Here is a 26,872-nt window from a genome sequence, read left to right on the forward strand (position 1 = left end):
ACCTGGGGTACAGACCAGAGGCATGAGAGGATGAGAGGATTCACCAGAGACAGAGCAGAGAGCAGAACAGGAAGACAGACTGAAAAGAGTGCTGAGGGGTGCAGCAGGTGAGACAGGAGAGGTCTGCCGCGCCATGTGGCTATCTCCCTGGCCAGCCCGGAATCGAACCTGAGGACAGCTTCACAGTGCTGCACTCAACCCACTGCCCCACCAGGGAGGCTCTAAGGGAAGGGGTAGCACTTAAGCAACATTGTATTGGATCAAGGAGCCAAAATCCTACTCACAGGCCTACCCCACCATGCTAACATGTTGACCTCCTTGCTTTCCATATTCTCCTTTGATTATTTAATCTTTATTTTTAGGCCCCTAACTACTCAGTAAATCTTTGGCTTTCAGCTCTTTTCCCATTGTCTAGCATTTAACTTTGGAAATTTTCCTTGGTTGCAAGCCTAATTATTTTGACTGTTGGAAGCAATCCCAGGAACTCTCTTTTCCTCCCTGACCTTCACCCATTCCTATACTGCTTTTTGCTAGACCTGTCATTCACCAAATCCTGCCTGGTTTGACATCATCCCCAAGCTTTAGCTTCTGGACTCTGCTGGTACTATAGTTAAGTTTCAAGAAGTTACCTCTAACTTTAGAATTCAATGATATGGTGAACAAAGCCATATTTGCTGAAGCCCATATCTTTATGTCATATAACTTCCCAATTCCTGTATTTCTAGGTAGTGTTAAAAACATGAAATGACTTAATTGATTCTAAAAATGGAAGCCATCCTATCCTTCTGATATATTGGTATTCTTCTCAAAACCTTCACATCTTGAGGCAAAACTACCAAAAGTTCATCCATCATCCTGATATGAGAACCCAATTATTTCTGTGGGAATTTTTTCAGCAAACTGGCTAGCCCCTTTTCTAGAATACCAATTCCTTGTTTGTTGTCATGCCATCCTCCTTCCTCTCACTAACATCTATGGTGGCTACCAGAAGCTGGGAAAGAGAAGAGCAACCAAAGTAGCCAGGAAGGCAAGTCATTCCCGCATGAATGTTTTAAGGGCAGGAAAAGTGTCTATAGCTGGAACACCCCTGAAAGCATCAGCAAAGCAGGAACACCAAAATGTGAAAGAGAAAAATATTTATCTTTAATTAATGCATTCTGAATTTTGTAATCCTCAAATCTAGAAATAAGCTATTTTAATTTTAGCATCTACTTATAAATGCTAAAGGTTTCTATCATTTTGGAAAAATTATATTTGAATTTTCTTTTGGGGTGGAGATATCTTAATCTCTAGTGTTTAAGGCCTCTGAAACTCTAAAACTGGCCTTAATTGTATCTTCCTCACTTATGTATGTTCAGGACCTTGTCCTGGGTCTGGCATAGAGACTGCTTAGTCAAGGTCTGCTGGATGAACTAATAGGAGGGTGGAAGACTATACAGAACAGAACAAAGTGCTGGGAAGGAGAAAAAGATGGGAGTGGGGTGAGGGGGACACCAGGGGTGTTGGGAAGCAGCATTAGAGAACCCGACAGGAGCATCTGGTCTGGTGCTCCCTAGAGAGTTGCTGTGATTTATACCCATTCTACTTTGTCTTTGGTTGCATCAATTCACTCCATTTTATTTAGCCTCATTATCTATTCTTTCCTGTCTTTGGGTCTGCAAAAGTGTTTCCCTTCTCTACTGAGCATATGAACTAGCAATTGCTTCTTAGAAGTCATTTTGCAAGCCCACTGTCTTGTTCTGTGTCAGTGGCACTCAGGGCCACCTAGGGAGCTCTGGTGCTTGTGTGGGCTTGCAGTATTTCAGTAGCTGCTTTTTCTGTTGCTATAATTCCCTTGCACCATTTTCACCCAGACCTATAACTGCAAGATGACTGCAGATTGTTCCCATAAATAGCACCAATTTCTTCACCTTCTGGAGCTTCATTTTGTGCTCTTGAGATGGAGTCCAGCTGGCTGGGTGTGAATATGCTTTGTTTGTGCCAATTCAGTCTCGGCAAGTATTTTCATCAAAATTAGAGGCTGGAATTGCAGGCTGCCAGAGCATCCCTGGCAACTGAATGTTTTTCTGGTTAGGGATATGAGTTGTGTTCTGGGGCCTGTATGCAAGAGTGCACAGTCTCAGTTTCTTGCTGTTTTTATGGAATGATATCTTTGGATCTGGGCATACCCTTCTGTATCTGGGCAAGAAAGCACTGTGATCCCACTGGAATTTGTTGTTAGAATCTTGTACCAACATTGGGCATATCTGTAAAATAGGTGTAAGTTAAAATCCAAGTAAAATGAAGTTACATGTAGCCCTGTCTCAGCACATCCCAAAGAAATCTAAATCTAATACCCATAAAAACTTTGAAAAGTATAATAAGTCATCGTTGAAAAAACAATATGAAATTGAGAGACAGTGCAGTCCGACACACCAGTTACTTAATCTCTTAAGAGCCTGTATTCTCACCTGGAATGTGAAGATGGTAACACTGACCTCAGAGAGTTGCATTTCAATAAATTGTATTATAGAAACTGCAATGAATTTTGCATTTGAAAATGAATTTATTAGAAAGATAGCACTGGGCAGGTTGGAAAATGAAAGTTATATACATATAGGAAAAATGCTCCGAAAGCATACAGCAGGATTTAGGGAACTGCTGCTACTGTCAACAAGTACCAAGTACTGTAGATTTTGCTGGGAGCTAGGTGTCCTATTTGCTCTGTCACCCCAGAAACTACTTGTGTTCACGCCACCAGAGATAAAAGGAATTATCCACAGTCTCTGCTTCTTGTGGCACTAGCTCCCAATTCAAAGTCTGACACAGGTTCACCTGCTTAGTCAAACCTGGGCGCCATGCCCATCATCTGAGAGAGCAAATATTCTCAGCCTGTGGCATGGGATGCCCTGCTTTCCACAAAGACTCTTAAGGTGCTGGGTGCTCCCAAAAGAAGGGAAGGGATCCAGGTGCTAGACAGTCAAGAATATGGACAAATGGGGACCTCCCTGGTGGCACAGGGGTTAAAGTCTCAGCACTATCAAGCTATCGCCAGTCACTGCAGCCTGAGTTCGATCCCCTGCCAAGGAGCCAACCCACATGGCACAGCAGACCTCTCCTGTCTTGCCTGCTGCTCCCTTCAGCAGTGTATTTCAGTAGATCTGCCTGTTCTGTTCCCCACTCTGTCTCTGGTGAATCCTCTCACACATATTACACACACACACACACACACCCCTCTGGCATACACTCCAGTTCTTGTATGTATAAATAAATAAAAATAAATTTTTTTAAAAAATGGACAAATGTCCCCTTTCAAACTGGGATGATTGGTGAGACAAACTGTATGAAAAGCATAAACTCTCAAGTGCCTTGCAGGCATTAGTTACTAGTACTTTGTACTTACTGCTACTTAATTCACTGCATTGTGACACTTGCTCTTCCCTTGGCATCATACATATTTACATGCCACCCACCCCACCTGTGCCCCTAAGACAGCCTACAAAGGTTAGCTCAGAAATGCTGAATGAATATAACGTTCTGCTGCTTACAGTGATGAGCGAAGGAGATTGGTATTGATTGGTTGTCTTCCCAGCTCCCCTTCCTCACTTCCCCTTTGATATAGGCCTGGTTTTCCACTTGCAGATTCATGTAATTCATAGGATTATGACTCCATCCCTGACCCCAGCAATGGAGTTCATACCCTAAACTAAGTCAGTCAAAATATACCATCTCCCTGGTTGTTGTGATTGGTTCTGGGGCAGGCATGTCACCTAACCTCATCCAATGTGAGTGAAACTCACCAATATTGCTAGGACAAAGGCATCCTTTGTTTCTTGCCAAGTATGAATAAGAAAGCATGTGACTTTGGGAGCTCCTGGCGACACTCTTGGGACAACAAAGGGAATCAGGCTTAGAATAAAGTGAACATTGTAGACGGTAGAACCAAGAGATAAAAAAAAAAAAAAAAAAAAAAAAAAAAAACAACCAGGTGCCTGGTGATCATTTAGCCACAGGATAAAGCTAAGCCTGAACCCAGGCTTCTCCTTTGGACTTCCCAGTTATATGAGCCAACAAATTCCATTTATTATTCAAGCTAGAATGAGTCAGGTTTTCTGATATGTACAACCAAAAGTACTTGATACCTTCTTCCCTCCCTCCTTGCCTCATCAGAATAGAGCTGCTATTTAGTGCTGCCTAATGTGAGTCTTTCAGAAATATAGATCAGAATCACTCTCAGGGCCTCATTATTGGGCAGCAGCATCCCTATACCCTACAAACAGGTCTGACTAAAATTTAAAATAGACTAGGCCTCCCAGCTAACCAAGGGCAAATTTTAAAAAAGATTTCAATACACATCTTCCATTTCTCTTTGGCCTGGAAAGATAAAGGCTCCAAGGAAGTAAGAGCATTATAAAAACAAACAAAAAGCAAAATGTATTCCATCTAACACATAGAGGCAAGTCCTATGGAGTTGTATTCTGCTTGTCTTAAGGTTCTCTGAAAGCACAGTCTGCGGCAGGGATGCTTGTATGAATGATTACTCAGGGGACTGCCCTGAGGAGGAAACTGCCAGAGGAACAGGCTCCCTTGTCTCTGGATGGGACAAATTCTGGAATAATTTATGCTCCAGTGCTTTCTGTGAATTAGGCTTAAGTTAGAGAGTTCTTTCTTATTTTGCTTCTTCCCCTGGTGTGCTTCCCTTAATTCCTTGCAGGATCCTCCTCAAGGCATTCCCTCAATTTATCATTCTTGTTTGTTTTTTTTAAGATTTATTTATTTATGCATATAAGAGCTGGGGTACAGGCCAGAGATGCAGGGGGTGAGAGGATTCACCAGAGACAGAGCGGGGAACAGAACAGGCAGATTAACAGAAGTACACCGCTGAGGGGAGCAGCAGGTGAGTCAGGAGAGGTCTGCTGCGCCAGGTGGGTTGCTCCCTGGCCAGCCCATGATTGACTCGTGCTGCAGGGGCTGCAAATTGCTTCATAGTGCGGTGCTTAACCCCTTGTGCCACCAGGGAGGCCCACAATTAATCATTCTTCTTCTCTGCTGCTTGGAACACAGCTACAAATTTATGAAAATTCTTTCTTTAAAAATGTTTTTATTGAAGTAACATTGGTTTATAACATTATGAGGTTTCAGGTACATAGCATTATAATTTGGCATCTCTATATGCTATATTAGCTCCACCAAAAGTCTAATTTCCATTCACCACCAAACAATTGACCCCTTTACCTGTTTTACCTGCCTTGCAATCCCCTCCCCTTTTCCCTCTAGTAACCATTTCGTTCTCAGAATACAAGGGTTTGTTTTTGTTTTGATTTGTTTGCTTGCTTTGTTTATTTTCCACATGAATGAAATCATATGGTATTTGTTTTTCCCTGATTTATTTTAGTTAGCACAATCCCCTCGAGTTCCATCCATGTTGCTGTAAATAGCAAGATTTTTTCGCCATTTTTATTTGTATATTTTTACATCATTCTTCATTTTTGTACAATGTTTGATTTCTCCTCTCAGATGTTTTCCCCATAAAATTACCACCATGACACCTGTGAGCCACCACCATAGACTCTTGTGCTCTTCCCTCCTGTTTTGATCCCTCTCCTTCCCCCTCCCCTGATGAATGTCTCCTATTTATAGTTGCCTGCTGGTTTTGTCTTTTTTTTTTTTTCGATCATGATCCCTTGTATGTTTTCCCTATGTTCGTCCTATAAATGAAATCATTCTATATTTTTCTTTTTCCTTCTGACTTATTTCACTGAGCATCTCCCTTCCAGCTCCACCCATGTTGCTGAGAATGGCATTAAGTTTATCTTTTTTGATTGTTGAGTAGTATTCCATTGTGTTATCTATATCACATCTTCTTGAGCCAGTCATCTGTTTTGGGGCATATAGGTTGTTTCCATATTTTGGCTTGTAAATAGCAAGATTTCATCATTTTTCTGGAATGGAAATCATAATCAGACGCTGCTTTGTGTTTTCTTCATCCTTGCCTCCTAAAGACAACTTTTTGTCAGTTTCTCTAATTCTTCTTTCAATTAATGTGTCCTATACAGCTCTCAGTTAATGCTTCAATTTCTCTCTCTACAAACATTAACCATGAGCCTAGTCACCTAATAATGCATTTCATTTCCCTGTTAATGATCAATAAACCCTTGAAATTATTTCCATAGTTTTCACTAATACATACCTCCCTTTTACGCTTGTTTGCTTACTTCTTTCACTCTTTCTCATTAAGTTAGATGTGCCTATAGTGTACATATACCTCAGATTCAGTTAACTGCAATGAGCCCTGAAGAATGATGGCAATACCTCTGGGCAGATTTTGTAGATAGGGCTGGCATTCCAGCTCTGTTGATTATCTAGGTGAGCACTGGATAAAATTATATACTCAAAAGCATGTGAAAATATAACCTGGCACTATTATGCAGAGTGTGACTGATGTAATATTTATCTTTCAAATACCAAATTTACTTTTAGATGGTTGCTTTTAGGCTCTGAGATGCTTTTAGGTGCAGATATCTCAGGATCTCTTACTAGTGTTTCTTGAGCTCCAGGTTGCTAGGAGTTGTCTTCCTCTTGCAGGGGTGATCCTAAGCAAGCGATCTTGTGTCAGTTAACACTAGGGGAACCTGGTCATGGAGCAAAATTGCTTTGTTGGTTCTATTTGTGCTTCAGCCTTTCTTTTCCTTTTCTATCTTCATTTTCTCAGGGACTTTGGATCCCTCAGGTTGGCTTTTCAGAACCCAATTCTTTGGACTCTAGTCATACTTTTCATGCTTCCATTCAGCTTCTTCACACAATAATAAAAAAAAAAAATCCCTTCTGTTCCATGTCCCATCAGCTTTAACATCTGTATGTCACGTCAGAAAACTGCTGGTCCCAGAGACACAATACAGTGGGGGACGGGGGGAGGAGAAGAGGGATTCGGGTCAGAAAAAGGGGATGGGAATTGTATGGAGAATATAACCAAGATGAAAATGCATACTTTGTGCAAAAATGAAAAATGATGTAAAAAATATATAAAATTTAAAAATTTAAAAAAAGAAAGAAAAAGAAAACTGCTGGTCCCTATTAAGTGTAAATGGCTGCAAACTATCATTACTCTCCATTTCTCTCTCCCGCTCTTGAGAGGATTATTTCATACCTTTCCTTCCTTCCTCAAACCTCCAACACTTACTACAACATCCTTACTTTCAGCTGATGACCTTTGCTTCCTGTTTCATTAAGAAATAAAAGCAATCAGCCTCTAGAGAACATCTACTGGCTCCCAATTAATCTCACCCACTCACTTAATTGTACCTGTGCCCATATATTCTGCCTTTCCATTTGTGACAACAGATGAAGTCCTGTGTTCTCTCCTAAGCCCAATTCTTTCCCTGATGTGTGAGATCCTGCCCCTTCTTGACTGCTCATACACTGTTCCCCTCCCTCTCATACATCATCAAAATTTTCTTCATTATTGCATCATTCCCAAATAACCTATAATTTCTCCCATCAAAACAAAAACTCCTCCTAGATCTTACACCACCTCCAGTTTTATCCTATTTTTGTACCTCTCTAGAGCAGGATTCCTCAAAAGAATCATTCCACCAACTTACTTCATTGCCTTCCAGCCTTTCTTTTTTTTTTTTTTAACATATATTTATTTATTTATATAAGCACTGGGTACAGTCAGAAGCACGGGAGGGCGAGAGAATTCACCAGAGCCAGAGCGGGGAGCAGAGCAGGCAGAAGGACCGAAGTACACTGCTGAGGGGAGCAGCGGGCGGCAGGAGAGGTCTGCACGCCATGTGGGACCCTCCCCCAGTGGCCAGGGAGCAGCCGGGGATCGAACCGGCACTGCAGAGGCTGCGGGCAGCTTCGCAACCCAGCGCTCAACCGTTGCGCCACCTTCCAGCCTTTCTTGAGCCCACTGTATTCAGATCTCCTCCTCCACCCTCCCCCCACACCATTCCATCACATCTGCTTTACAAAGGTCATCAGTACTGTGCATTACTAGGATCAATGGTCAATTATATTTAGTCCTTATCACAAGACTTTCTCCTACTTAACTTGTCTAGGATAATTGCAAGATCATCTATTGATCACCTCACTGGTTTTTCAAGTCATCTTTTACTTCTTTTTCTCTCTTATCCAAGCAGTTGCTAAATCTTGTCAATCCAATAGCCTAAGCATCTTTCTAATTTAGCTCTTCCTTTCTGTCCTCATTAATCTTGCCACAATCAGCTCTTGCCTGGATGGTAAGTACTCTTTAGTCTACCCACACACAGCCCCTGGAATTTTCTCTTTAAAACACAGATGTAATATATACCACTCCCCACATAAACAGCTCTGTAAATTTTCCATTTCCTGTGGAATACAGCAAAGTCCCCTTATCATGGTATCCACTGCCTTTCATCACTGGCCATCCTACAACTAATAGCCAACTAGTCCTAGTTACACCTATGGCTCCTCCCAATATAGCTTATATTCTAGTCACCATTCACTACATGCCCCTGTTCCTCTATGCTTGCTGGTCTCTCCCTCCGTCTGGAGTGGTCTTCATTTTTTTCCCTCCTGGCTGAGAATTCTTATTTTATCAAAAGTAATAAAAATAATGGTATTTCTGAAAGCTTATTATATGCCAAATATTTCATTAAGTTTTATGTATTATCTCATTTAATTCTCAGAAAAAATTAAATCCCTTCCCCAAGTTAAGATAGCTAGAAAATGGTTGATCTAGAACTTGAACTCAGTTCTGATGCCAAAGCTCAGGATCTAACAGCATTGGTGAAGGTTTCTCTCTCATACCATAGTTAGTAGCTTTCTCCTCTATGTTCTAATAGCAGGGGTTTTTTTTTTTCACTACAAAAAACAGTTTTATTATAGAGATTAATCAGATTCTGAAGCCAGACTCCTTGGGTTTGAGTCCTGGATCTGTGTCTTGCAGTTATGAGAACTTGTAACCCAGTCTCTTTATTTTTGAGCTGGGAATAATAATAGTACTTATCTCAGGGTTGTTGTGAGGACAAAACGTGTCAACCAATATAAAGGTTAGTAGTGCAGTCCCTATTACATAGCAATGGACCTATGGACATCCTGTCCTGTCTATGTTCTATTTCCTTTATAAAACTTTTTCCTTAGAGAGGAGAATCCCTGATTCATCTTCAAATCTGCTTGCACCCAGCACAACAGACCTTTCCCTAAAATGGGTGTTCCGTGTTTGTCAGACTGAATTTGTATGTCTGTGGGTGTTCATGCCAGACATTAAGATATTTACAAGTTTATAATCTATGCAGTACTTCCACTGTGAGTCTTTTAAAGAAAGTGGTTCCTGAAATCAGGCAGGCCATCCAACATCTTCTGTCCTCTTTTTAAAAATCCAGGTCATTACCACTCTGCTTTTGTGAACAGAAAGCCTTGTTATCTTCAAGCTTTCCCCAAGTTCCCTCGCTTGCAAGGACAAGACTTTCCTTGAGTGGGACAGGGAAAAGGACATTTGTCACAAGCTTCAAGATATCTCAGGACACCTTGAGATATTTAGCTGAAGGTTCCCCCTCCAGTGAGCAGTGAGTTCAGTTAGGAGCTCTGGGTTTCACTTGAAACCAGTAGCACAATGTACCTGCTAAGGATGGAGAGTTCAGAACAGAAAACAAACTACAAATGCACTAGGGGAGGCCTGGAAGAATAATTGGGAGGTCACTGACCTAATATTTGTTTATTTACATTACAAGCCTGCCTCACTAGTTGAAGTTGCTGGAGTGAGATGGTAGAAAGAGGTTCCAAGAGACAGTGACAATGGTAGAAAAAGAAATATTTGATTAGAGTTTAACACATGCCCTGGAACTTCTTTGATGTGGAATATTGTTAAGTGCGCACAGTGTAATGATTAAGCACGAGGGTGGAGATGTTGTTGAGGAGGAAGTGGTCACTGTATAGGGTTGAGGCTTTATTTCTGATGACTTGCAGTTGCTACCTATGACGTAGACTAGGTCAAATGGGGTATGGAGAAGCAGCATTCACAGGATCAATGTGATTTAGCTAAACTCATCATCTTCACTTAATTCTGTACTTTTTCCTGTCCTATACACCCCAGTAAATATCTACAAGTTGCTTAGCCTGTAACTTGAAATCCACCTACAATTCTCTCTTTCTCTCTCCCAACCAGGTCCAGTCTACTTTCCCTCCCAAAGATCTTTCAAGTCCAAATATTTCCTTCTTCCATTTCCATTGGCACTGCCCTCAAGGGTTCAGAGCCTCATCGTGTCTTCTTGGATTGTATCTTCTTTACAGGTTTCTCAGTCTCAAATCTTGGGTTTTCCATTCCACTTATATGTTACTTTCAGGGGGGAGTTTTCTAAATTAACTTAAGATCCATTAGTAGCTCTCCATGGCCTTCTATATCAAGTGCTCCCCAGAGCCTGGCTTCTGAGCTTCTTTAGGTTTTGGTTCTCTTTCTTTGGCTGTCCTGTGAGATCTCTTCCATACTTGTGAGCTCCTTCACCTCAGTAATCCTATTGCTCATGTAGTTCCCAGAATGTGCAGTATTTGCTTTTAAGCCTTGTAGACTTCTGTGCTTGTGCCTCCTTCCCTCCTTCTGTCCAGAATCCCATTCCCTGCCTTCCCCCACCCCCCCACCTCACCCCACCCCACTTTCTCTTCTTTCTTCCTCCTTCCTCCTCTTCAGGTTGAATGAATTTTCCCATGCCTGGGCTCCCCTGTTTCTACTGTAGCACTTAACCACAAACTATATCCAGTCTCTAGCTGGGCAGAGTGAATTGCTTACCAGTGCCTAGCTCTGGCACACACTAGTTGTTCAGTAAATATTTAATGCATGAACTCTTTATCAGTCGTATTAGAGTTCAGTCAGAAAGAAGGAAATACAGAAGTTATTGCAATGATTTTAGATGGGTAGACTTTCACACTTGATAAAAGGATCGTGTGAGGTTTTGTGTTTCTTCAAGCTAAAGCGATTAAAGTCTACTTTAAAGACCAGTTTAATAGGCCTCTTCTCTAGACGATAAAACATTGATTATGCCAGCTTTGATGGAGCATTGAGGCGTTCTGAAATTATACTCGCCAAGCAAGTCTTTCCAGAAACGTCACACCTGCTGCTTTTAATATGTCATTCGAAGGCTCCAGATAAACAAACAACTTGCTCAGAAGAGGTGTGAGAAGTGGGAAAGTGAACTATGAAATGAAATTTGCTTACAGAGGGCGAGACCAGCACACGCCGGCTTTTAGTTGCCCTGAAATAACCAGGGGAGACACCAGAGGAATACATACACTCACACACAGATAGTCCAGCAGCAGATTCCCGCTGAACAGAAAGGAGAAACCTTTCCACACGGAAACTCGAAAATGGAATGGACTGCTTGTGAGGTAGCGAACCTTCCGCCCCCTCGAGCGCCCCGTCCCGCTCTCTTCAGTCACTTGCGGGGCGCTGGGTTCGGGGCGAATATTCGACTCTGGTCCGCAGGGTGCAAAGTGGAAAGAGCTGAGGCGTCCTTTGGGTCTCAAAGATACGGTCTTTAGAACCTTTGGGGGTTTTTCCGAGTTCTGTGACTCGAGTCTCCGTTCTAAGCATTACAGCGCAGCTGGGAAGCGCCGCAGCAAAGATAGGAAGGGAGCGGGTAAGGCCGCTCAGAATAAAGGGCGGTGAGAACGTCCGGGAAAAGCCATAAAGAAACGGAGCGAGAGGAGCAGCCGCGGAGCCAGCGCCGAAGCGGGAAGGGGGCGGAGGGAAAGCGCGGGAGGATTCTCGGCGACCGCAGCTGGTCCGCGATGCAAGGGAGCGCGCGCGGGGCGACTCGGCCGCTTTAAGGACAGCCACGCCCCCGTCGTGACGCCGCAGCAGGCCGGCCGGCGATTGGCGCGGGCCGGAGGGCGGGATGGGGTTGCTAGGCGCGGAGGGGATCCGGCGGGCCCCGGCTTCCCGGAGCGCGGAGCCGCGGGAGCGGAGCCGGGCTTAGCGGCGCGGGTGGAAGATGGCGAGCGGCTGGGGCGCGCGGCCCCTGCGGCGGCCTGGGCGCCTCGGGTTCCTGTGGGGGCTCCTGCTGCTGCTGCTGCTGTGGAGCCCGGCCCGCGCCGCGCACATCAAGAAGGCGGAGGCGACGACGACGACGACGAGCGCGGGCGCCGAAGCGGCCGAGGGCCAGTTCGACCGCTACTACCACGAAGAGGAGCTGGGCTCGGCGCTGCGGGAGGCGGCGGCCGCGGGGCCCCCGGGCCTCGCCCGCCTCTTCAGCATCGGCAGCTCGGTGGAGGGCCGGCCGCTGTGGGTGCTGCGGCTCACGGCGGGCCTGGGGCCGCCGCCCCCTGACGGCGAGGCCGGGCCCGACGCGGCGGGGCCGCTCCTGCCCGGCCGGCCGCAGGTGAAGCTGGTGGGCAACATGCACGGCGACGAGACCGTGTCGCGCCAGGTGCTCGTCTACCTGGCCCGCGAGCTGGCGGCGGGCTACCGCCGCGGGGACCCGCGCCTCGTCCGCCTGCTCAACTCCACCGATGTGTATCTGCTGCCCAGCCTCAACCCCGACGGGTTCGAGCGCGCCCGCGAGGGCGACTGCGGCCTCGGCGACAGTGCCCCGCCTGGGGCCAGCGGCCGCGACAACAGCCGCGGCCGCGACCTCAACCGCAGCTTCCCGGACCAGTTCAGCACCGGCGAGCCCCCGGCCCTGGACGACGTGCCCGAGGTGCGCGCCCTCATCGACTGGATCCGCAGGAACAAGTGAGCGTGGTCCTCCCTCCTCCCTCGGAGTCGGTGCGGCTCGGGAGCCAGAGGCTGGGTCCGGCACTCCGTGGGCGCTCCCACAAGGCTTGCAGGCCCGGGGGGTGGGTGGAGGTAGTGAGGTGAAGGGCTACACCCCTTAACGGAACAGGGTCCAGGCCGCTTAGCCGCCCGTGAACGCTAACCGTCCAGAAGCGCTGTCTAGAGGCTGGCGTTTGTTCTAGAGGTGTAAGGAGATCTGGTTGACTGGAGGAGAGATTCCTTCTGGCCTTCTGGTACCTACTCTTACATAGACCGTAGACTGCCGGAGATGGAAGAGACCTGAAGAAGAGCCTAAGTCAGTTGATTAATTTTATAGATAAGCTGTCAGTAATGCTGTTGCTATAGTCACCTTGGTAAGCGCTTCCCGTGCATTGCATTGAAACGGACACCACTAACATCCCTGTTTTGCATATGAGGAAACTGAGGGTCAGAGTGGTTAAATAATTTACATAGTGTGGCTGAGACTTAGGCTGATTCCTAGTCAGTGAAGAGGAAGACTGTAGCCTAGAAACGATAAATGACACTCCCTGGGTCTTCCTCTTGGTTATTTGACAAAAACTGGTTCTCTTCCAGTCTTTACCTCTGACTCAGCTAAGGAGCATATGGATATGACTGGAGAACTTGCACAGATCTGGAATCTTCATCTGTGAGCTGCTGCTTTTTAGATTCTCTGAAGGGTTTCTGATGCCATGTGCACAGTTTACTAGTGGGCTAAGGCTTAGTGGCTAATGTCACATTTAACACACACCTTAAGTGTTATTAAGAAATGCGATGTTTAAAAAATTAAAAATTGGAAGCACGAGGACCTCAAGAAACTGGTATATACAACAGAATATTATATCTGAGGTGTGTTTATGTAGCCAGTTAAACTTTACAAGAATTGTTCCTACTAGCAACATGTGTATGGGTGCAATAATATGGATCATCTGTGTGGAAGAGGTAGCACTTGAACTGAATCTTGAGAGATGGGTAGGATTTTCAGCAAAAAAAAGAGGAATAAAGAAAGCGGGAACTTACTCCAGATGGAATCATGTCCGAAGTGAGCATCATCTCTTCTCTTTTTCAAACAGCTGTTTTGCCAGCATATCCCCCATTTCTGTGCCTTTAAAAGGATTGTAAAGCTAGTCAATATTTCCATCTTGATGTGAGGAAGATTTCTGAGAGGCAGATAAGATATAAGTAATCATGAGTAAAGAACTTTCTCTGCAGAACTTGGAATCATTTCTTTAACAAGATTTCAGTCATATGTAGCAGGTCTAGAAAATTTGTGGGTATTATGACAATTCCAGAGTCTTTTTAATTTCCACCTTTCACTTTACTCCTCCCTTTAAGTTCCCTTGTAGATTTTTAATTTCACATACACTTTTCTGGAACGATTTTTCACCTTTAAAGAGAATTGTATCATGACCTCTGACCATTAGCATAAGAACTAGAACATGAAAGAACCTCTCAACTGTCAGCAGCTGTTATGGTCAGAACTTTTCTGAGATTATGTATCTATCAAGCATACCGTTTGCAATGCTTAAATGACCTGTTTAAAATGCTCTATTATAGCCCTTGCAGGGGTATAAATTCTGTGACTAAATTTTTCTCTTCCGTTATTAGTTCCACTGTGACCAAAAATGACAGTGAACTTTGTTTTGGGACAGGTCACCTTGAGGCTATACTAAAAACTTGAAATTTAAATTTAGATTAAGCTAATCTAAATTAGCTTTTTCATATTACCAGTATTTAATGATTATAAATTAATTCAAAGAGGAGAGCTTGTGAGGATTTTGAAAGCTGATTGTATGTCAATTGATATTACAAAGTAAATCATTTTGTTTTGTAGCTATGGAAGACAATCGAATAAGAAATTGGATAGTTTCTTAATATGCTATTCACTCATTTATATAAGAAATAGATTTTATTTTGCATATATAAATGTTTAAGATTTATGTCCTCTTGCTTAGGATAGAAGTTTATTTTCTTTGTTTCACTTTACATTTCATACAATAGTTGTTTTTTTCCTATTGATAATTAAGATGTGTACTTATGAAAATAACAAGATTTTAAATTCCGTGATTAAGATTTTGCAATTTATTTGACCTCCATTTTTGCACTTATTTAGTTAAATATACCTGCTTAGACTTCAATAGGAGGTTAATGCATAAATCCTCTATTTGGTATGTTTGTGAAAAGCATTATATTGTCGAAGGTGGGTACAGATTATTTTGGGGGTCATGTGTGTATATATCAACAGTTTCCTGAATCTTTAGAATTTAGTTTGTGAGACAGCAGGTTCTCTTAAGTTTTCATTTATATGGTTAGCTGGAGAGCAACAACTTAGAGGCTAATTTTATAAAATTTATAGACCCTTATTTATAAATTTTAATATACTTAACAGCAACTCTAAATCTTATGCAAGGAATGATAGATATATGATACTGGATTCATGTACGAGAAACACTTAAGAGAATTGATTGATTTGAATGGAAACCATAAACTACCTTTCAAATAAAGGTACTTTATTATTATTATTTTTTAGAGATTTATTTATTTATGCATGCAGGAGCTAGGGTGCAGGCCAGAGATGTGGAGGGTGAGAGGATTCACCAGAGACAGAGTGGGGAGCAGACCAGGCAGATATACTGAAATACACTGCTGAGGGGAGCAGCGGGCAAGTCAGGAGAGGTCTGCTGCGCCATGTGGGTCACCTCCCTGCCCCGGAATTGAACTTGTGCTGCAGTGGCTGCAGTGGCTGCAGCTAGCTTCACAGTGCTGCATCTTGACCCCTTGTGCCACCAGGGAGGCCCCTAAAGGTACTTTCTTGATATGCAAAGTTGGCTTGACAAAGACAGAAAGCAGTAATTTTATTTGTTTTTTTTTTTTTTTATAAATTTTATTGTTATATTCCCCATACAATTGCAGCCCCCCCATTCTGACCCCAATCCCTCCCCTCCCGCCCCCGCCCCCCCAAAAGTGTCTCTGGTTCATAGTTTTTTGTTGATTTTGATTTTCACTTTCTTATAGTTATTCATTTTCCTGGTCCCTTATTTAAGTTTTCTAGATTCCTGCATTGAGTGAGACCATCCGGTATTTTTCTTTTTCTTTTTGGCTTATTTCGCTGAGCATGATCCCTTCCAGCGCCATCCATGTTGCTGCAAATTGCATGTGTTTATCTTTTTTGAATGCTGAGTAATATTCCATGGTATATATGTACCACATCTTCTTGATCCAGTCATCTATTTTTGGGCATTTGGGTTGTTTCCAAAGCTTAGCTATTGTAAACAGTGCTGCTATAAACATAGGGGTGCAGGTGTTCTTTGGAATTGATGTTTCTGTGTCCTTTGGGTAAATACCTAGGAGTGGAATTGCTGGATCATATGGAAGCTCTATGTTTAGTAGGTCCAGAAATCTCCACACAGCTTTCCACAGTGGTTGGACCAGTTTGCACTCCCACCAACAGTGCAGAAGAGTTCCTTTTTCTCCACACCCTCGCCAACATTTGTTGTTGCTAGTTTTTTTAATATGTGCCATTCTCACTGGTGTAAGATGGTATCTCATGGTAGTTTTGATTTGCATTTCCCTGATGACAAGTGATGTTGAACATTTTTTCATATGCCTGTTGGCCATTTGCATTTCCTCTTCAGAGAAGTTTCTTTTTAGCTCTTCAGAAAGCAGTAATTTTATAGCCACTCTGAAAGGTGTCACTTTCTCTTGAAACTCTTATTATAAAGATGGCATTTATAGTTTTAAGTAATTAGTTGAACTTTATCACTCAAGTAAATTTCAAATAATTCATTCTTTTGGAAATGTCCAGTTAAGCCATTTTAATGGTATTTCTGAGATGTGTTGCAAGAACTGTCCAATAAAGTGAAAAGCAGCATTTAGTAGACACCTTGGATTTTAAAGTTTAAATTGAAAATAAGTAATTAAAGTAGCATGCTTCACTTATTTAGAATATTGTGTACTAGCATGTGAATGCCCTGAGGGTGTGTGTGTGTGTGTGTGTGTGTGTGTGTGTTTCAATGATATGTCCCCTGGCGCCTAGAATCTTGATACTCAAGTACATTTGTTACTGAATGGATTGCCTGAACTGGTTTGCCTTCTTGTAGTTTTCCCAAAGTCAGTGGGAGGAAATAAATTATGGTTATGGTGGAGTTACCATGTTAGAATACATTTTGTTCTGTATCATTCTGTCATCTGGGGGCTGGAATGGAAGTAGGGAGTGGAATGATAGTCCCCAAGGCAGTGATTCCCTGAGTAGGATGCTGGATCTCACCAAAGGAACCAACATTTGTTGAGTAGGTGCCATAATGCAGTCGTGCTGGAAGATATTGTATGTGTATTATCTTAGTTAATTCTCATAACAAACCTGGAAAGCAGGTAGCATTAATCCCAGTTTTACAGATGAAAGAGAAATTGGGGTTCAATGACTTCACAGGGAGTAACTACTTCTGATCATGTTATATTACTGGCAACTGACAGGTTGGGGAGACCAAATGTTGTTCGCCATATTTGCCTGGCTCTGAAGCCTGTGCTGTTGCTGCTATGCCAAATAACATTCTCTGGTGTCTGGCAGAGTGCTAATTATAATTATATTAGTTTTTAACTAGTATTTTTCAATAGTCTAGTATTTAATCACTGTTTTTATTGGCTAAGTTCTGTCTTTTGATGAACAGAATCTTTGTTACAAGTAATTTTCATTGTTTGATCTCTGATATGGGTGGTACTGATCATACTTAAAATAATATTTCAAATTAGACATACCATATGTTTAATTTTCTTTTGAGTATGTAGAAAGAAATGTTATATATCAACCCCCTTTAGAATTTGTCAGTTCCTTTCAACCACAAAAGAGCAGAAAAAAGTAGAAAAATTTAGTTTAGAGTTCAAAGAGAAAGGTGTTTAATCTCTATTCATAGTAATGAATAGTTTGAACTGTTATATGAGGGGAAAGATGTATAAATAGAACTTGGGCATGTTTTTGCCTTAGTTTTCACTATAAACTTTAAGTAATTTTATATTTATAAATTTAACCAAATTGTAAATTGTTTCCCATCTTTTATAGGAATAGCCCTGTCTACATCAATTTATTTTTTAATGACTCATTCAGAAATCTTGGGCCTAGAAAGAGAACTGCTTTATGGTCGTGCAATGGAGGACTAGTCTTTATGTGCTGTATTTTTCTCTGAAAGCAGTCTCTCTCTTACTTCCCCAAATATTCTCAACTGTGGCTTCTCTCTTGAAAATGTGAATGTAGTGTATTGGAAACTGATTTGAGGCAAAATACAGCCTGTTTTAAATTAGATTCTCTATCTTTAAAAATTTTGGACAGTAAATATGAAAGCTATTTACCTTATTCATATAGTCAGCAAATAGGTAACTATACAAGGCACTTTATAAACTTTGCATGTTATGAAATACAAGCATTAGGTTGAACTGTATGAAATAGTCATTTTTGTAAGTAAAAAAATGGCTGAATATTGGAAAGTTCATATTGTCTAACCTAATACATGAATTTGGTATTCAGTGAATAAGATTGTCCTGATACATAAAAATTTATATTGGGTTCTTCAGCTACTTTTTCAATCATGGAAAAATTCTTTAAAGTTATTTGAGGTTAACTTGAATTATAAAAATAGTTTGACTGAAATTTGTTAAATTTATGATGCTTTTTTCATTTTCTTTTATTGATTTTTTATAACAGCTGATAGAGGTGTTTTCTAGGTCTTCAAGAGAGGTATAACTGAGTTCATTTATGAAAGCTGTTGTAGACTTTTTAAATACATGGTGTTTTCTAAACTTTTTAAAAGTAATATGTAATTTACTTGTGTTTTCAAAGGTTTATTCTTTCTGGAAATCTGCATGGTGGCTCAGTGGTAGCAAGCTATCCTTTTGATGATTCTCCAGGACATAAGGCTACTGGAATCTATAGTAAAACCTCAGATGATGAAGTTTTTAAATACTTGGCAAGAGCCTATGCTTCAAACCACCCCATAATGAAAACTGGTGCGCCCCATTGCCCAGGAGATGAAGACGAGACTTTCAAAGATGGAATCACAAATGGTGCACATTGGTATGATGTGGAAGGTATGTAAAGCACAGTATTTGTTCTGTATTTCCCTTTGTTCATTTAGCTTTCTTAACTTTTTTCTGACTGAAAAACGGGAGTTTTTGAAGAATTTTAATTTTGAAGAATCTTTATTTTGAGAATTTCAAATCCACAGCAAAATTGAAAGAAAACTATACAAACACATCACATCCTTCATGTGAATTTATCATTATCTTACTCCAAATGTATGCACACACGTGCTCTTTCTCTCTCCCTCTCAAAGCTGCCAAATGTTAATTGCAGATTTTATGACACTCACCAGTAAGCAGCTCAACATTTATTTCCAAAGTTTAGGGACATTTTTGTGTACAATTATGCACCATAACTTATGTACCATAACCATTATTGAGAAATGAATAATAATTCACCACTGTCTCACACGCTGTCCATAACTCAAATTTCCTCTGTTTTCCCAAAAGTATTCTTTATAGCTCCTTTTCCTCCAAATCAGATCCAGTCAAGGTTTAAGCACTATATTTGGGTCTTGTGCTTTTTTAGTTTCTCCAGTCTAAAACAATCATAATCATTATTTTTTTAATGATGGTGAATCAGATTCACCATCTAAAACATCTGGAATGTTATTTTTTTTTTTAAGAATTGTTAACACAAGCTTGAATTATTTACCTTTTCTTTTGTTTTTTGTTTTTTGTTGTTTTTTTTTTTGTGGGACCCTCTAGGCAGCTGGGGCACAAACTGGCGCTCAACCGCTGCGCCACCAGGGGAGGCCCTATTTACCTTTTCTTTTTAGAGAAAACAGCTCTCAAGCTTTTTAAACTTTTGATATCTGTCGAATAATACCTTCTCTGTTTTTATGGGCGGGGTTAGACTATTTAAGAGTAAACATAAGGAACAAGTCAATCCATAGAAATGTCATCACTATAACTTTTTCTCTTATTAGACCCTGTCCATGGTGAAATGGCCTAGGTCTTCCTTATCTTTTTATTGTCAGTCATAAAGTGTCTCATGACATTTCTCTTAACGTGTCTTTATTGAAGTCACTAACTTACTTTGTCAAGAAGTGTGTACCAAATTGGGTTCTAAATTTGAGGCCTTGATACCTTATAATGTTTTGATTCCTGTATAGTTTCTACCACTGTTTCTTGTATGTAACAAGCATCCATATGCTTGTTTAAAGTATTTTAGAAGCCAAACTTTCTGCTCTTAACAATTAGAGGTGAACTGAAAATTATTTAACTTTTTTTTTTTAATTAGGGACTTGTTTTTTTCAAATCAGACTTAATCTACATCAAATCAAATTTATTTATTTATTTAGTTAGTTTCAAAGGACTGGAGTATAGGCCAGAGGTGCAGGGATGAGAGGATTCCCCAGAGGCAGAGTGGGGAGCAGAACAGGCAGACCCACTGAAATACACTGCTAAGGGGTGCAGGGGGTGAGACAGGAGAGGTCTGCTGCACCATATGTGGGTTAGCTCCCTGGCCAGGGGTTGAACCTAAACCATAGAGATGACAGCACTGAAACTTAACCCCTAGGCCACCAAGGAGGCCAATAAGGGACTTTAAAAAAATAAAATAAAATAAGAACATACTTTGGTGATTAATTCCATTTCAGTCTTCAAATATATTTAATAAAAGCTGACTTCATGATCTAGTGGTTTTGTGATGTAGTAAGTTGCTTTATTAGTTTGAGATGTTAAAATAATATGTTAAAAATAATTCACTTCTATTTTGGAGAAAGTTGTAAAAATTAGAAAGCAATTTCTAATTGACATTTGATTAAAGAAGGTAACGCTTTTTTGTACTATTTTAAGAAATAAGTGTGCCGCCTTCACAGGAAATAAGATTATTTAAACTAAATGCCAGGTTTTTCTCATTATTTGAACATGTCAGGAAGCTAAATTTTGCTATTACCATTTTTATTGCTTTTATAAGCATTACCTTTTCTTCTGTTTTAGCTGAATGATCAGATTATTTTATGTTATTTCTATCAACCAGTTTCTGTCTCTTCCTACCTTAGCAGTATTGAACACTTTCCACAGGGCAAATCTATTTTGTTTATCTTATATGGAACTGCAATGAGTAAGATGTTGTGAAACCTTATGACTAGGGATATATTCAGACCCAGGATGTCCTGGAGTAATTTACTGATACTTTATGTGATGTAATTTGACATTCTAGCTCCAAGAAGTATAGGCTTTTAGAGCTGAAAGTGAATATATTGATTTAATCTAACTCTTGTGTTTTATGAGAAATCAAGGTCCAAGAGAGGAAATAGTTTGTGCAGTATCATTTATTCACTTAGCAAATATTTACTGAGCATCTGCCATGTCCTATAGTATATGGGAATACTATGGGAGCAAAATAGAGATGATTCCTGCTCGCAAAGATCAGACAACAGTGCATTAATATGGGATGTGGGTTTATCTGGCCCTCAGCACTTTTACCTTCATTGCCTGTGTTGACTCAGCAAATCTAGCTGCCTATGTAGGTGAGCCTTACTGTTCTCAACATGTCTCTCAAAACTGCAAGATCCCTCTAGGGAATGACTAACCTAATAAAGCTGTGAATAGTCACATTCCTTTGCTCAAGTCTTATTGTAAGAGATTAACCGGAACATATTCATGGAACAGACCTTCTATTTTTTTAACCACAGTGTAATGAATTGTGTATGTTTTATCTACCATTCTTTTTTTTTATTTCACAGTTTTGAAGATATAAAAATCATCTGATGGTTTAGTATGTTTTATTTCCAAGCAAATTTAATGAAACTTGAAGACCTTTAGAAATTGCCTTTTTTCAACTTGTTAACATTTCTAAAGGGGTAATTAATCCCATATTACTTATAATTGGAATTATATAATTAAAGATCACAATTTTGTGTAACTTTTAGAAATTTTCTTGGGCAGAAAATTGCTATACTTTATTTTCCTGCATATAGAAGAATTCTAGAAGGCAGTGTAGTATAATGGCTAAGAACAGAGCTTTGTGTTTGAATTCCAGTGCATGTGCACACATGCTCGTGCTCACACGTGTGCGTGCGCGCGCTCTCTCTCTCTCTCTCTCTCACACACACACACACACACACACACACACACACACAAAGAAAGAGAGAAAGAGAAAAGGAGCTGCTTGAAATCTCACTACTGAAATCTATATGCTCTGTTATTTACCTTTGTGTATTAGGTAACTGAGACTGTGAAAAGTGAAACCACAGATAAGGAGGAACTACTTATTTAGGCTTTTTCTTTTGTCTTACTTTGTTTATATGTCATTTCCAATGAGGACTAAGCCACAAAAGTTTATCCCAGCTGACCTACTTTAACATTGCCTTCCTTATCATATGAATGAGTATTGAGATGGGAAATTGGTCAGAAATATAGTTATCAGGCCTTTGTGTTGCTGATAGGGGTCTATGCAATCTATGATTAGTCAGGATGGTTGGCATAAAGCTATGTTTATGTCCTTTTAAGGCACTGCTAACTTGGGACTGAGTCTTTCTCCTCAGTCCCTTTTATACTACAGGTAGACAGGTATGAAATGTGACCAGAGAGTGTATAATGAAATTAATTTTTCTTTGTTTGTTTTTGTGACTATAAACTCTTTTGATCATATGGGCAACTATTCTGTGTATAAGTGGAAGTCAGACTAAGCCTCATTAATATACTCTAAAAATTGAGGTGTATTTGGCTTGAAGTAGATAGCTGACAGAAAGTGAAGAGCATACGGAAAATAATTACCCAGTTGTTTTGAACAGTGTAAGAGAATAGATTTGGTGAAAAATGGAAAAGCTTATTCTTGAGGAGAATTTTCTGTGTCATTAAACAGAGTATATAGATTAAACCATATGACACCAGAAAGTTGGAATCTATTGAATACAGAAAAGAATCAAATGGAGAGTGTAGAGCTGAAATAATATACTATTTGACATTAACAGGCAAATCCAGAAATACAGAAGAAGATCTTAAAGATACCTTTCTCAGCACTTTTTAGATCATGAAGACAAAACACCAGTAAGGACATATTTTGAGAAACCTCCATGCTATTTTCCGTAGAGCTAGACCAGTTTACATTTGCAACAAAAATGGAGGGTTCCTTTTCCTCCACACTTTTGCCATGTGTTACTTCTTTTTAAAAATTGCATATTAAAAATAAAATAGCAAATGTATAATAATTTAAAACATTCCTATATTGTAGTTTGTTTCACATCATGATAAGATCAAGTCTAAACTACTTAGCTTGATATTGAACTTCCTACATTGTGACTCAAGTCTCCATTTCTAGTCTACTCTCCTATCTTCTCTCCTGCCACTGAATTACTCCCCCCCCCCCCAAATGTGAACTTTCACATGTTGGATTATTCTCTGGAGTGCCTTTCTCCAATTCAGCTGTAATCTCCTCTCAAACCTCTCCTATAATAATTGTCACTGTCATTCTCCTGCCTTTCTAGAATTCTTTTGTTTATACTGTCATATAATGCTTTTCTATTTATGTTGTGAGTAGTTTTTTGTCTCTTGCTTGTGTGACTTCTTTGATAGTAAGGATAGTATGCTGTTAATTTATTCTATAGTTATCTTTATGCAGAATGCATTGGTAGGGGAAGAGTCCTAGAGGAAAAGAGAGTAGGGAGGTTTTTCTGTCAATAAGAATGAGGTCTTTTTTCCCTCCAAGATGTAGGCTTTATCTAGAGGGGTGATACTTTAGAAAATAGAAGGAAGTATGAAATATGCAAGAAGAATTGCAGGACTGACCTTCAGTTAGATGGTCGAACAGGTTGTCACCAGGATAAAGGATCCAAAGATAAAATTTTGAAGTTTTGAGTCTGGACAAGACTGATAAAGGAAGTAGTAAAAACCAACTGGAGGAATGTGTATGTAAAAATTGGAGGTGTTACTTAAAGTACTGGTCACAAATTCTAATGGGCAGTTGGGGAAATAGGCTCTGGAGCTTGGAAGAGAGATATGATAAAGGGATTTAGACGTTATAAGATAATTGGAAAACATATGGTAATGTACGTTATTTTGAAAATTGCATTGATGCTATTTCCTGGAATAATTTAATTACCTGGAGCCAGAAATTCAGCAGTTCAGCAAGAAAACACACACACACACACACACACACCCTCATATAACAGGTGAGTGCTTTTTCACCTCCAAAGTGAATGTGCTTTGACATTTTGTATTGGGATGTTTAAGGAACGCTGATAATTCAGATACTAATTCTCAGTCTGTTTTAAGAACACTATTGACACTCAAAGATGTATTAGTAAAGTACCTTAGGTCTTTTCTGCTCTTGTATAAGAGCTGCCCGCATCTCTTCCCTTTCTTCTTATTTAATCTGCTGCCTAATTTATAAGGAAAGCCAAAAGGTAAAACAATATTCAATATTTGCTTCTACTTGAGTCACAAGTTTGCTTTAGTAAACTGAAATAATAGCCTTATATAACATCTGACCTTTAGGAGCCATGCAGTTGTGTATTTTGTAATATGATGACAGTAGCATAATGGTTGATAACCAAACACTAAATATTATTTTATGATTTGGCCCCTAAATCTTCAGATCCAATGTCTAAATTAAGTGTGCTTTTTCTTCTTTTTTTCCTCTTTAATACGGGTGGTAGAGAATGGGAAAGCAGTTTTTTAAAAAAGTAGTACAAAGCTGTGTGAGAGATAGTGTTTACCAACTTAGATGCAGGACTATGTAATTTAGTTTAACTTTGTGAGCCATGTCATTAGCAAATATATATTCAGCGGGAGTGGTGAAGGAAATAGATTTTCATAAGATAAGTTACTCAGAATACAAAGACGAAGTTCAGTTAAGATTCTGTCGAAGTGAATTTGAATTTAAAGGATATGAAAATGGGGAATTTTTTTTTCAAGAAGAGACTTTTTTTCATTCATTAGCTTTAAAAATATCTCAAAGAATACAAAATTATCACTTAGTAATTAATTTATTATAAATCATTCACAGAAACCAAAATTTATTCCTTTGAAATAGTCTTATTAAACAATAGTAAACTCCAAATTTAAATTTAGAGTGGAAATTTTCAATCTATATTCTCACACTCTAAAATACTTTTCTTATTAAAATATACATGGCAGTTTTTTTCTAAGAAAGATTTATAAGGTCCTTGTATAATTCAGTTTGATACTTTGTAGTTGATCTACTGAGGGAAGTCAGGAAAAATTTGCTCTTTAGACTTTCTCTTAAGACTAGAGCCATCCGCACATGTGGAGGAAAAAGCCAGCAGCAAGTAAAAAGGGATGGATCCTGGGGCAGTCAGTTGTAGCATACCCAGGTATTGGGACCTAAGGGCAAACCTGGGGGCAGGAAGCTGGCCTAATGTGTAGCGAGCTGGCCTGTTGAGGCCTGGTGGCAAACCCTGAGTCATCTACACATGTTGAACAACTTGGGCAGCCCACTGAAGAGGAGACTAGAGAGCCACAGGATTTGGCATTATCCCCCACCAAAATGTCAAGAGCCAGAGTGAGGGAGGAGCACTAGAGGCTAGTACCTAAAGCTGCAGGAACTACACCAGTGCAGGCCCATGGAAAGAGAGGAGTTTGTGCAGGTCACTGTCCATAGGAAGAAGAAAACTGGTTGGTCACGTGTGTTACAACTTTTAACTCCCTTGGTTGCTCTGCTCCTCTCCCTCCCCATACTCCTTAGCTCAGGACATGGGGTGGGGGTGGAGGTTTGGCCCCTCATTCTGGGGGAAAGATGCAGGGGGCATCAGGGAGTCTGGGAGACCTAGTCAAGCAGCAAGAACAGTTTCAAATAGTTGATGATAGGAATCAAATTACTATGGTATTTTTATATATTTGGATAATCCAAAATAATATAAAAGTTACTTAAAATATAAAAATTTATATTATGCAGGTGATTACATTGCTTGCAATTATTTAAACTTAAAATGAAAACTTTTAGATACCAATGTAAAAAATGTATGGTCTGCAGGGGAGGGGGAGAGAGAGGGATCAAAACAGTGGCGGAATCAACAAGCAACTATAAAACAGACATTCTGCAGTGGAGGAGAAGGGAGTAGGATCAAAACAGATGGGAAGAGGACTATGTACCATACCATCACTTTGGTGATGGTGCACAGGTGACTTGGCGGTGGGATTTCACGGGGACTATAACTGAGATGAGAAAACTTAACATTGTAAAAAAAAAAAAAAGAAGAACGATATAAAAAATATATTACAAAATAAGTAAAATTATTAAAAAGTTTTTAAAAAGGGAGGAAAGAACACAGGGACTATGGTGATGGTGCACGGGTAAATTGGTGGTGGGAACTTTATGGGGACTACACCTGAGAGGAGAAAGCATATATTGTATAAAAAGGAAGAATGATATAAAATAATATGTATAAAAATAATAAAAATTTAAAAAATGTATGGTCTTGCATATTTTTCAAAATTATTTTACTGTAATAAAATTTGAAGCTCATTTGTTTGGCTAGTCCCCTGAGAGACTAATGGGTAATAGGGTATTGCTTATTTATGATTGTTAATAAGTTGGATAAAGAACAGATTCTTTACACTATTAGCCAAGTGCTTTTCTTGCTTTGAGGTATGCCTATAGAGAATACTTCAATCCCAAAATTAAATTTTTCTTTGACTGACGACTGTTTGGAAAGCTGACATTTCATCATTTAGTTGAACCACATGACACAGTCAACTTAAAAAAATAGATGTATTGGGCCCCTCCGGTGGCGCAGCGGTTGAGCTCTGGGCTGCGAAGCTGCCCGCAGCCTCTGCAGTGCTGGTTCGATCCCCGGCCGCCAGGTGAGGGTCCCACATGGCGCGACAGACCTCTCCTGTCGCCCGCTGCTCCCCTCAACAGTGTACTTTGGTCCTTCTGCCTGTTCTGCTCTCTGCTCTGGCACTGGTGAATTCTCTCACCCTCCCGTGCTTCTGACTGTACCCAGTGCTTGTATAAATAAATAAATAAATCTTAAAAAAAAAATAGATGCATTAACTGAATCTGATAGTAACTGCAGTTGTTAGGAACATCAGGCCCACCTACTGATCAGTGAACTCAAGCTTTGTATAAGTAGGTTTTTTTTGTTAAAAAATCAAAACAACAGA

General features: G+C 40.3%; 1 protein-coding gene across 1 annotated transcript in view; it reads left to right on the forward strand.

The window, feature by feature from the left end:
- Nucleotides 1–11,809: 11,809 nt before the first annotated feature.
- CPD (carboxypeptidase D) overlaps nucleotides 11,810–26,872 on the forward strand; it is a gene marked incomplete at its 3' end in the record, with an annotated part of 53,719 nt that continues 38,656 nt past the window's right edge. Inside the window, exons 1-2 of the mRNA XM_084236154.1 lie at nucleotides 11,810–12,688; nucleotides 18,558–18,805. Of these exons, the coding sequence (XP_084092280.1) occupies nucleotides 11,949–12,688; nucleotides 18,558–18,805 (988 nt within the window). The 5' untranslated portion in view covers nucleotides 11,810–11,948. The remainder of the gene's footprint in view (nucleotides 12,689–18,557; nucleotides 18,806–26,872) is intronic.

The sequence above is a fragment of the Talpa europaea genome (genome assembly GCF_964194135.1).
Source record: "Talpa europaea genome assembly, chromosome: 7".
Taxonomy (NCBI): Eukaryota; Metazoa; Chordata; class Mammalia; order Eulipotyphla; family Talpidae; genus Talpa; species Talpa europaea.